At 31.8% G+C, this 13238-nt stretch overlaps 3 protein-coding genes across 3 annotated transcripts in view; 1 reads left to right on the forward strand and 2 right to left on the reverse strand.

Moving 5' to 3' along the window:
- LOC144850699 (uncharacterized) overlaps positions 1–7442 on the reverse strand; it is a 49866-nt gene extending 42424 nt beyond the window's left edge. The window contains exons 1-2 of the mRNA XM_078708079.1: positions 7187–7442; positions 1680–1756 (exon numbers count right to left, since the gene is read on the reverse strand). The gene's annotated coding sequence lies outside the window, so the exon portion shown is untranslated. The remainder of the gene's footprint in view (positions 1–1679; positions 1757–7186) is intronic.
- The window catches only part of LOC144850711 (uncharacterized), a 229643-nt gene that overhangs the window by 19190 nt on the left and 197215 nt on the right, over positions 1–13238 (forward strand). The gene's annotated exons all lie outside the window — the stretch shown is intronic.
- LOC144851052 (uncharacterized) lies at positions 9440–12396 on the reverse strand. Its single transcript, XM_078708573.1, has 7 exons — positions 12309–12396; positions 11730–11801; positions 11245–11487; positions 10458–10623; positions 10036–10163; positions 9641–9886; positions 9440–9444 (listed from the first exon to the last, which is right to left on the reverse strand). The coding sequence occupies exons 1-7, from the start codon at positions 12394–12396 to the stop codon at positions 9440–9442; spliced, it is 948 nt and encodes a 315-aa protein (XP_078564699.1).

The raw sequence follows: 13238 nt of genomic DNA on the forward strand, positions 1-13238 counted from the left end.
TTATGGAGAGGGGAGTTCAATCATTTTATACTATTTCAAGTTATACTAAATTTCCCTCTTCAAGCAGAATAGGCTATTGTCGGTTTATCCGTAAAGCCAGGTAAGAAATACTGTAGACTAAACCATGTGTAAAAAAGTGGATGTACAGTAAAAAGATAAAACATACATTTTTGTACTTTACACACAAAGACGCATGTGTTGCAGAGCCTGTATTGTGACTAAGTATTCCAAATGTTTACTACTGTACTATATGTATGTAGTTGTATGTATGTATACTGTATTTACTATAAGTACCTGTATGGTTGAAGTCTTCTTTCATTGTACTGTGCACTGAGATAACAATCTAAGCAAGTGATTGACTTACCTATCAACTCAGGCTCACTGAACCTCATGTACTGTACTTATACTATTTCTAATTATTCATAAAAGAATGCATACAATTTTAATATTAACCACAACACTGAGTATTAGTGTGGACACAGTTCAAAAGCAACATGTACTATAAAGGGTCATTGTAAATACTACTAGTACTATTGTGTACAGTACTGCACCAGGCATTGGCATGGATTTAAACATTACACTAAACAATGTCAGGCCATCCTGAAGCCAGTTTCTGCCAGCAAAAGAAACAGATACTGTACCTCCTCCTAACCACCCCTAATCCCCTACACCCCCTCTCAACCCTGTACTATACTATTCCATACATCTGTAGTATGACTTACAGTAAAGTCTAAAGCTCTGTCCACACTCTCAAACTTTATGTGACAACAAAATGTGATGTGCCAATATATAGACATGATGATGTCATATCACTACCACTACTATTACTACTAATCTATTTAGAATAAAGGTTGACCTACTAGTTTACCTGAATCACAACATCAAATAGGGCTTGTTAAATTAAATCCCATTAAATCACTTTATTAACAGTCAATGAAGGAAGTGCTAAAATTATCCAATTCAAGTACAGTATTTACACCTTAAAGGTTACTTAAGGTCATGGAAAGTGATTACATTTGAATCATTCAACACCTGACATATTGCAATTATTAAATTAGGGACCATTATACTGTGTAGGACATGCTAAGAAAATTCCACAAACTGATTCACTGATCTGCCTGCACTGTTGCAGGGCTGATGCATTCCGGACCAAACAAGTTTCCCAAGTAAATCTGTCTACACTATCAAACTTTATGTGACAAAAAAAATGTGATGTGCCCATATATGGACATGATGATGTTATATTTAAGCATATCACTACCATATTTAAGCATATCCCTACCATATTTGGGTACATCACATTTGTTTTCGTCAAACTAGTTTGATAGTGCAGACAGAGCTTTATGGAGACCGTGTCCCCAGATTAAGGGTTGTTTTTTAGCCGCATTCATTTCCATGAAAAGTGTCCATAAGACTTTGGTAGCACGACAACCGAAAAGACATTCACAACATCATTTTATTGAAATCACATAGACATGTACAATACTGTACAAATCTAACTTTAGTTGAATATATAATTTTGCCATGCAAACCTTAAAACAATGTTACAGTATATCACTATTAAGAAATATTTACAGACTACGATAATTGCACAGCACAGTTTATAAAGAGTACAAACAAAATGTATTTTCCAATTTTCCCAATTACAATTTTAATCAAAGTAATCTATATAATCTTACCTGTTTCAATTTCAAGTTGTACTGTAAACGTGTTCTCCAGTTTCAGTAACTTTAAACCAACTCCATAAATACGAAACCTACAAGTAAACAAAATTTAAAATTCATTCATTTTTTATTTCCATTGATTGGTTCCTACACAATTATTTATAGGGAAAGAAGTTAATAATTTATATAATAATTACAATTTTAACTAAAAATGAGATTTACATCTGTTGTAAAATTATTAAATTTTGAATGATTTGTTATACAAAATATTTTATATTTTTTTAAAGCAAAATTCATCGAAAGGCATGAAAATAGTAAAATTAGAGGTATTGTTTCCCCATGAATAAATAAATAAAAACATTTTTAATTTCCCAAAATATTTATTTAAATTTGGATGGAAAATACAAAATATTTACCTGACAAAAATGTAATTTACAGTAAAAATAGTCAAATTGTCTGTCACTGTCAGTGATTTTGGTCTGAATTTAACAGTTTATTTTGTCTTTTTTATATTAAAGCGAAAACATTATTTTTGGGGTTTTTTTTTCTATAGACTTTTAAAACAACTGTAAATTGTATAAATTCTAGTTTACTTTCATTATTTGGAATTATATATCTCATCTTATGTCGTCGTGTTCATAATAAAGTTTCATCTGATGAAACTGCAAAACTATCAATCTTACAATTTAAAAAATAAGTTTTTCAGAGGGAATAGTCTAAATAAAGATTTCTTGTTCTTTTATCACGAAAATCATTGTTTCAAATTATAATTCTTATTCTTTGAGAAAGACAAAGGATATTACCTCAGTCAGACAGACAATGATGTTTAAAATGATCAAGATCTTGTTGACTGGAATAGAATATGTCCTTAACCAATCTAATGGCAAATTTATGGAAATCTACAGCAAAATGCAGGTAATTTGAGGAGATTTATTAATAGAAGATTATCGCATAATGTGGTATTTGTATTACCTGGCTTAATTATAAAGCCATAGTTAGTTCATGCTTGTTTGTAATATAAATACGGTAAACTATGAATCAGGACACTTTGAGTTAAGGGATGATGTCAACATTATTGTACTGAAGTTACTGCAGTAAACTACAATATCAATCTGTATAGCAGGCTTTTGTTGTGTGTGGGGGGTGAGTGGGGGAATAATCACAACCAGACTGTCTCAATGACTCGTAAACTTACTAACATTAACAATTGAAAAATCTAAAATTATGCATATTGCAATAAAAAAGTACTGTAGTTACTGCAGTAATAATACATAGCTCAGGCTTTTTTGGGGGTAGCGGATAAGCACAAACACGCTGTCTCAATGAATGGCTCTTAAAAATATATACTATAATTGAAAACACTTAAATTATTCATCGATATATATTTATTATTATTAAAAAAGTTGTTACTTCAGAAATATTACTGCAGTAGAATATAAATGTTGATCCCTAATTAAACATTTTAGAAATTACCAAAAAGCAACATTATTGAGTAAACTGTTACCAACCATACTGAAAGTACTTGTTCCAAGGTAACTGTTGATATTCAAAGCCCCTTTCACATGGACAGAAGAGGCCAAAGGTGACAGTATCATCATCAAGCAAAAACAATGTAAACAGTATTGAATTTATTGTGAATATTATATGCCAGACAATTATATGAAAATATTTCTCTGTTTTGAAAAATATTCAGAATGTGAACATTGATTGCAGACTAAACACATGTTAAGAAAGCTTTTAGTGGATCTCCTGAGGGAGCCATCAACTGCAGTCAAGGTTGTAATATTCAAATCTAGAGCAGTGCTAAGCAAAAGACCTGTAGTCATTTAGAAATATTGTACTGCAGTATAAATATTAATAATCGCTTTAGTTTAGATTGTGAAAATGTCATGTTTAAAGAATGATTTTGAAGACTATAGGCAAAAGTTTAATAAACTTTATTTCGAACAATTAATCCATTTTAAAAAGATTGTACAGTACTGCAATTTAAAAATGCGGTGCTCAGATTTTAGACGCAGAGTAGAACAAATTTGTATTTATAATTTCTTTATACTGTGAAGCCTTTTTAGTCAAAGACTGGTCTCCCAGAGGGCCTAGCTATGATGAGTGGCTGTGATGTACTAGTACACAGGGGCAATCCCCTACTTGTTTCGAAAGATGAGCTAGATGTGTACACTGGACCTACGGTTTATAGTCCTTACCCGAGAAGACTCGTTCTACCACCAGAACCATAGAGTGAGTAAGCCTCGAACCCTTGGCGATGTTATGGCTACTTAATTATGGTTCCTTTGTCTTAACTGCTTGGCCACTTTGCAATGGAACAAAATAGACTCAGTGTAATTATACTGTAGTTAAAACTGTACCAATTATCAAATAGGCCTAAGTATTATATACCAAGTGATCAATATCAGTGTACCAATATTAAGTTTATCTTTGCACAATGCATTAACTCGCTGACCAGTATGTAGAAATTGTAATTCTTTGTTTCCAGTGATGCATACTTCAGTTTAAACACAGAAATTAATCCAGTAGATAGTATCATATTCAATCAGACACAATCAGACTGGACCATGATGCAGTGCCTTTGGGCACAAAATGTGCTAGTACTAACTTTTAATATGAATGCAGCAACAAGCAAAGTATGGAATTAGCTTCAGGGTATTTGTATAATTACATTAGTGGGCATTGATGTTTGCTAGTACCTGTACTACTCATTATAAACATAAAAATCCATCTTTCGTTCTGATACTTATGAAACATATAAATTCTAATACACAACAACTGATATTATTTAAATAAATGGTGATGCACTGTAAAAAAATATCAGTTTCCAATTTATTATCATTTTGTTAATTTTTGTAAAGTAATGGCAAGTTTATTATAAATTGATAATTCCTTTACTATTAGTATAAAATATGAAAAATAAAAAGCATGATTGATTTATATATCTTTGCAGTTAAAAATCCTGATTTTGTTTCTTTTTGTGAATTTATATAATAAAATTCAGAGTTATTTATATAATATTATGTTTAAACAACTACTTTAAGTTTAATTGGCCTAAAACGGGAGTGATAATAATATAGGCATTATGCGTAATGGCCATAGCTACTGCCATACTGTAGTGTACCATACGTTTTAGCAGCTGGGAGGCAGATGTACTATTAGGTAACAATTACAATTAGTAAATTGACACTATGTACTATGAAATATAAATCATAACTTTAAAAATAATATTTTTATTTAACTACAATTTTTCTTATCACTTTGAACAATTATGTACATATGTAATATGATCTTTGATTTATGAATTTTACCAGCATTTACTATAACTTTTAAAACAGGCAAACACAACATGGACATACGTGCCCAGAAATTTGATGTAAGCGATGCCATGAGCTGAAACATACAGCATAGGGCTGAATTGGGCCTGCAGTATGGTTGATACAGGAATGTACAGTTTTGAATTATACTGATAAATAGCAATTAGCATACAGTAGGTGAAATTACAGGACCAACAATTACATTCTAATTTTTTGGTATGATGATGTCATCAAATCAAACATAAAGATGGCCATTTCGGAATATATTTTGAATTGATAGAACACATTATGTACGGTATTGTGTACTTAGTTTAACATGGGTTGTTAAAATCGGAATTATGAATGGATGGAATTACTTACGCTAAAAAGGTATTACAATTGTAAAATGGACAGATGGATGTTATAAATAGACACTTGATGTACAGTATCAGTGTTAAGGATTTTATTTCTATTTTTAAAACAATCTCAGGGACATGCAATCACTTGGAAGGTGACAATCACGTTTATGAGTGTTAAATATGGTCAAAGTGTTTAACCCTATTGTCACTAGGTGAAGTAGTGAAACAGAATGACATTATGAATCAAATAATATTTGATATGCTAGAGTTATAGCCTTGCAAACTATGATATTTAAACTCACTTCAATTCACACTACCATCAGCTGCATAACAAATTAGCTACTAATGTGAACATCAACGAAGGGGAGAAGAGAGAAGAGAACGTACTGTATTAACATGTATTTTGGAAACTGTCCAGCTTTTCGTAGGAATAGACTGTAGGCCTATATACAGTACTACTCTTTCATGTCTCGAAAAGAAATGATGATGGTGAATTGTAGGGATGTTCCCACTTGAGGTTTGTGGACTGTACCATTTAGAGAGAGGGGTGTTCAATGAATTTTCTACTTTTCGAAAGTATATCTCGCTCTTCGAGGAGAAATATGGCATTTATCGGTTTATCCGGGTAAGCTAGGCACGTAATAGACAAAAATTGTGATTCAGATTGCATTTGTAAACAATACCTAAACAAATTTATTTCTGTCTTTATTGTGAAGACACCACAGTGTCGTATTACTGATAACTGTCACCAAGCATAAAAAAAACATGTTTTTGAACAACTTTTATTGATTGTTTTTCATTTTAGTTTATAGTACTGTATGTACTGTAACTTATTAATTTACTTAAACTAAATTAAATTATAATTATATTTTCTGCTTTAGTTGGTACTCTGTAAACTAAAAACAAGTGCAAACTAGCAGATGTGTGCCTGCCACATAATTTCATCGATTATACTGTCAAATTATTAAAAACATAAACAAAATTGACTGAAATCGCTATGGAACATGTATAACTCTTCATCCTCTCAACAGGACCCACGAATATAAGTCAATGGATCTCCATGGTGATAACCATGGTTACATCTAGCAGCTGCCATCCTAATGGAATGTTATATATCAAGGTCAAATTCCATCAAAGGTCAAATATGATATGTTGAAAATATGAAATGTAGCTGGTAACAGATTGCTCAGTAAAAATGAATGCATAATGAAATCATAAACCAAATTACATAATTTTTAATCAATCAAGACCATTTCATTTGTGAATATTTTTCTCCACAATGTTTAATCAAATAATTTCTTTCTACCAAAAGAGGAAAGGGGGTAGGCCTAAGCCTACTGTAAGTTTTGACCTAAACTTATGTGATTTTATTTATTAATGTAAGCATGCAGAACACACTAGCCTACATTGTGTAGGCTTAGAATTAAGATAAGAACTATCTACATTCTAACTCTATTTTAGTCTAAAACTAATAAATAAAGAAGGCACAAACACATACACTTAAAATATAAATTGCACATTTTGTTAGCCCATTTACAATACTTTACTAGCATAGGCTAGGCCTAGGGTTAGGCCTAGAGAACACTTCTCATTTTGTACACAGAAAATAACTGCATTTGGATGAGGTAAGTCACTGCCAGCCCAATCTGCACTTACTATTAAGTTTAGCATTGCAAGGCCTACTAAGTAGCCGAATGGCCAGGTCCGTCCTGTGCAAAAACTTTTCGCGGGGTTTTGCGATTCAGAGTCCTCTAGACCTCTAGGCCTACTAGGCTAGCTAGAGTAGCTAGCCAGACCAGGCCTGAACTTATAGTACACAAAATACTTTGCAATTAACCTTAATTTACAAAATAAAACAACTCACCTTGCTGTTTAATAATTTCAAAAATCCGCATAAAGATCAATAATAGCAATATCAGGTAAAATGAAAGTTGTAATTAAATGACGAAGTTCACAAACATTGCCAAAGCATTCTTTAATCTGAGTTGTCTGTCCATGTGTTAGAGGCCAACCATGACATAATGGTTTTTCTACCACTTCCGCTCTCTCTGCTGCTGCTCTGGGGTATCAAAACAACAAACTTCAAAATCAAACAATTTCCAAATTGTAGGTAAACTATAGAGGGGGACATTCCTAAATCTACTTGTGTCACAAACATGAAAGAGTTGAAATTATCTTTTTACCACACGTATCAAACTATTTCTAACATTGGAGGGCATACTGTTAATTTAATAATAAATAATGTAATAATAAGACATTAAATGAAGTGTTAAATAAATACAAATAGAATGTGTTTCCGTATTTATTGGCACTCACTTTAGAACAATGGCACATACCTTTCGGTGGTACGTCCATACAAATATCAAATAATTGTATATGGAGTTGGCCTTAAAAACAACAACTATATATATATTATAATATTATTTTGCCCATGGTATATATACAATTGTGTAATATATAATACCAAACAGTATAAGTAAAAAATAATATTCATCCAGCAATTATATTTTATTTTTTATTTTATTTAAAAACCCAAACATTTGTTCCTTATAACCAATGAGTGCTTGTGTACTATGTTATTAGCTGTACCGTCCATACTATTGTCAGTCAATCTAGTTTAGACCTAGTTCAATTCAAACTATTCAAATTTTAAAAAATCATTTAATTAGTCAAAAGTAACTATGTTACGTATTCATAAATCTTAGATGACGAAGGCCATTTTATGAGAGATAACAAGAACGGAATTTTTTTTTCAATTTTTAAATACTTATTTTAATAAACATAAAAACAACAAATACTTGCTAAACAAAGCGCGTAACAATTTCGAACGGCATTGTGGGATAGAATAGAGCTAATGGGTGGCGCCATTGTGAGCCATGGAGTAGGGCGCCCGCATCAAATTAGAAAGTAAAAATCATAGAGGGGATATGCTAATACTCTAGGGGGGGATAGAGTAATTGACTGAGGAGTAGGGCGCCCGCATCAAATTAGAAAGTCAAACTCATAGAGGGGATCTGCTAATACTCTAGGGGGGATAGAGTAATTGACTTCCTAGTTTGAAGGGGGCGCTGCTCCATGCTGTGAAATGGCGTCGCCCAGTTTGACCTTTTAACCCTGTACTTCCGATACTGTGTTTTGAATGCAAATTGAAGAACAGGAGATTCTTGTGTTATAAGTTCTTTGTTACCTATTTACACCGAAAAATTCAGAATTATAACTTGAAAATTATAGGCGCTATCGTGCTAACAAACAAACAAAATGAAGTACTAAACTTGGCAAAATTGTATTTTGCCAAGAAATATTAAGAATAGTAATAATGATAATAATAATGATACTGACAATGACAAAAATATAAAATAATAATAATAATTTGTTTACTCTTAAGTAGACATTTTAATTAATTTATGCGACAGGAAGATGAGAAAGAAATGTTAATAATTCATTGATATTATGAGAAACTCAGGTTGTTTTCCTTCCACAAAAACATGCTGTTTACACATTATTATGACGTATATCCCTGCAATATTCATATATAGAACAAAGTTCTCTCTTCTTTAAACTTTATACAGAAAATGCAATATTTTAATTTCTACGTTTACATTTCACTAATAAACTAATCATTAATTAATTAATTTCTTGAATTCGTAAACAAACGACGTGACCTAAATGTGCATAGGTTTTTGCCATGCTTGATACTATGTGACGTCATTATAATTATTAAAGATGTAAACCCAAACCCAAATACATGAAAAAATGAAGATTAATAAAATCAGACTTGAACAGGCCATTTGCAGTTTTAAAGTTAATCACTTCCGTAGGAAAAATAAACGAACAAAAGATTATAAACGATAAAATAAACTGTTAAATTTAACAAAAATCCATTGTTTTGATTTAAATTACAGTTTTTCAAGTCAATAATTTTGGTCAAAGTTAATAATAACTATACTATACGTGACATTAAAATGGTATATTTAAGAAAAATGAATTCAATGAACTATAATATATTTAATTGTGATAAGTCAATGTATTCGCAAGACACTTGTATCGATCGTGCTAGTACTTGGTGGCAGCATTCTACTAATTATTTACTAAGATAAAAGTTCATTAATATATCATGTCACTCTATAAACGTATAACATTTCAAAATACAACAGATACAATTATGGATGTTGCTGACCACAAACATAGGCCTACTACTCTAGGCCTCTAAATAATGTGTCATTTGCACCCACATCCATTTGTTTAAAGAAAAACTATAATTATATATAGTTTTAATTAACAGCAATATAATTTAAATACTTTAAATTAGAATATTTACTTTTGAAAATATATAAGTCTCCTGAAAGTCGACTATCGCTACTTTGCTTTGATGATATTCCAGTTGTTCTATCAACTCGATATATGCCACCATTCTCATCAGTCCAGTACAGGTAGTTTCTATAAATGTCAATTCTAAACGGACCTGCATTTCTAGAAAGCGTTATAATCGTTCTTCTGTTAGATCCATCAAGGTTAGCTTCCTCAATCACCTGCCTGTTGTGATCACACCAATACATCTTTCCATCTAAAATATATAAAAGCTGTAGTAAATAGCGGATGGATTCAATTTAATTTTATTAATGGATGTGCTTCGGTTTATTTCTATCTGTGGAACAGCTGTGCATTATATAGTATCATTATAATAACTTGCATACATTTATGACTCTAACTTACCGGGAACTGCTAAAACAAGTCCGGATGGAGCACTAAGTCCAGTTGTCACTAAAGCGGTTCTTGTACTCAAGTCATTTAACTTCACTCGCTCTATCTTGTCCAGTCCTCCATCAGTCCAGTACAGGTATCTAATTAAATATAGTATGTTACTTACAGTTGCTGTGTACAGTCACACACATAACAGAGAAACACATAATAATTACTAAAGCTGAGTTATTATGAAATTAAATTCTTATATTGAATGTATGAATAAACATCAATAATTATTACTTTTCTATAATTCATTATTAAAATAGGTAAATGATTTGTATGCATTGCATTAATAACACACGTTTACGTATTAATCGATATCATGGACATGTGAAGTTAGTTGATCTCATTGGAGAGTTAGTGCATAACGGTACCAATAGAGAGTGACATACCCGTTCGTTGTGTCTATCTCAATTGCACTTGGCCATTTTAATCCTGTATCAATCAGTATTCTTCTGTTTGTTCCATCCAGATCTATTACTTCAATTCGGCCACCACCACCATCAGTTGTCCAATAAAGCTTCTTTCCAGATCCATCAACGGCTAAACCATTCACCACTTTATAAATGATGAACAATTAATCAATGTTGTAATAATATACATAATATTATATATAATCTAACTACAGCTAAATGCTATAGGATTTTTTAAATAAAAGACAACCCCTCTTTAAAGACTTTTTAAATGTCAAACCAAATAAGAGTTATATATTGTATGTATACATAGGCCTACACCTGTAGAAGAAGATCTAATAAAAATTAATTTAATTTTCTGAGGACGTGGACTTGAAAGATACCTGACAGAGTATGGAATAACAACATAGACATTATTTGACAGAGAGACAGATTCAGGACGCTTTTTCGCTTTGGCTGAGAAATTATGATTATTATTTTTTGATAGACTATATAATAATTACCATTTATGTGCAGATATTTAAGTTGTCTAAGCTTTGTACAGTAGGCATACGCGTTGATGTTGTGACATAACTGATGCTTTTGTTTTCGTTGATTATTTAACAATAAAACAATGTAGGATGTGGTTCAACCATTAAAATATTCTGAAGAGTGCATATTTGTACTATAATAAGCATACACAATTTAAACAATAGCTACCAAAATACAATGAGGCCTATTCTTTATAATTAAAAAATAAAAACATAAACTGAATTGTTTTTCTTACTGTTAGCATTAGACACAAACACTTCATGTTGCTTAGTGTCAAATGAATATCGTTCAATGGTATACTTGATGGCGTCAGACCAGTATAGTGTAGATGTGGTGCCATCATAGTCAAGAGCGAAGGGTAAGGTTAATTGAACATTTTCCATTGCAACCGGTGTAAACCTTAAATTTGAGCCGTCACTTTTTGACATGTAAATTTCAGCACGAGGATTAATGCTGGTCACAAACATATTAACAACACCTGTAAAACAACAAACGTTTAATAATTGAATACAATAATACAAAAATAATCACCATGTTAACAAACTTACTAATCTAGGCCTATATACTGTTTTAGTAAACTTTAATAGATATTTACACAATCGAAAATTTATCAAAATTTGTCAAGTTATCATTTAATAAACGGCAAATCAGCGTACCAATTTCAGTTAATAAATAAATAAGTATTATTAAAAGGAATAATACATTAATAACACGTCTTACTTTGTTCTTTCCAGTGTTTGTAAGTCATAACACATTCTTCGGGATCATAACTATAATCTCTACTTCCAACCGCTAAAAATACAATAAGAAAACTACTTATATTAAAGTAGATGATCTATTGTATCATAATATGTTGCATTATTAACATGTTACTAAATAGTACTAATTATATTGTTACAACTATTAATCTAATCAATTTAAAGGTTTTTCTTTCCTTAGGACTTTAAAATATATCGTTGTGAAGTATAGAAGCAACAGCTGTTTACAGCTACTACACATCTATCACCATGTGTGGTAGAGGTAAGTCTCAGTGAGGGAATACGTGTTAAAGCAGAGTCTATTTAGAAAGATTAATTTTTAGTCGCGTGGACGCGACTCTATAGTTCACTATGTCGGTCGGTCGGTCGGTCTGGTATCACTATGCGTTTTAGCACGCGACTTATGGCTGTTGGCCTTGTTACTTAAAGATGTTAAATCAAACCGGGAATCAAACTGTGCATTGGATCCGATTACTAAGCGTAGGTATTTATATCGTTCGTCATCCTACACTACAAACGTTAATAATTTATAATTATTTACCATTATCCGTGGTTGGCAGGACCGTAGTAGGCCTATCCCCCAAAACACGGGAGTTGATCACCAGGTAAAACCAAGCAAAAACAATCATTCTTGTCTTCAGTTGACAGCACATACAAAGTAATACGCTAGAAATGGTTGATGTACACACGTCACATACAAAGTATACGCTGGAAATGGTTGATGTACACACAGCACATACAAAGTATACGTTGAAAATGGTTGATGTACACACAGTACGGTACATACAAAGTACACGCTGGAAATTGTTGAAGTACACACGTCACATACAAAGTATACGTTGGAAATGGTTGATTTTACCAAAACAAACAATGAAGTAGGCCTACGAACTATATAATTCAGACTAATGCAATAATGCCACGTGGTGTTTAATGCATTTCTAATTACTATACCATCTTTATCATAATTGTCTGATTTAAAATATTAAGTGGATTGTTTTTATTATTGATGAGAGAATCCGTTTTATAGATTATACTGCTATTAAAACATTACATAATTAAACCATTACTACTAGGCGAGTACTAAAAGCCACTATACTAAGGGCCTGTATGTGTAAAGTTTAATTTGTGTGCCTCGTTGTCAGACTTGCTTGTGGAGTATTTAAGAGGACAACCACCAAGTACCAAGGAAATAAGTATGCAAATTCACAATTTAAAATAGGCCCCAAAAGAAACAGGCCAGAAAAGAAAGACAGTCACATTAGAATACAATACTGTACTGTATAACCTCCTTATAACACACTCTTAATACAAACGTTAACAATTAATAATTTACCATTATCCGTGGTTCGCAGGAAAGTAGTATTAAAAAAACATAGGAGTTGATCACCAGGTAAAAACAAGCAAAAACAATCATTCTTGTCTTCAGTTCAGTTGATGTAAACAACAGCACATATACAAAGTAATATAGGCC

The sequence above is a fragment of the Antedon bifida genome, chromosome 8, assembly GCF_963402885.1.
Source record: "Antedon bifida chromosome 8, ecAntBifi1.1, whole genome shotgun sequence".
In the NCBI taxonomy this organism is placed as follows: domain Eukaryota; kingdom Metazoa; phylum Echinodermata; class Crinoidea; order Comatulida; family Antedonidae; genus Antedon; species Antedon bifida.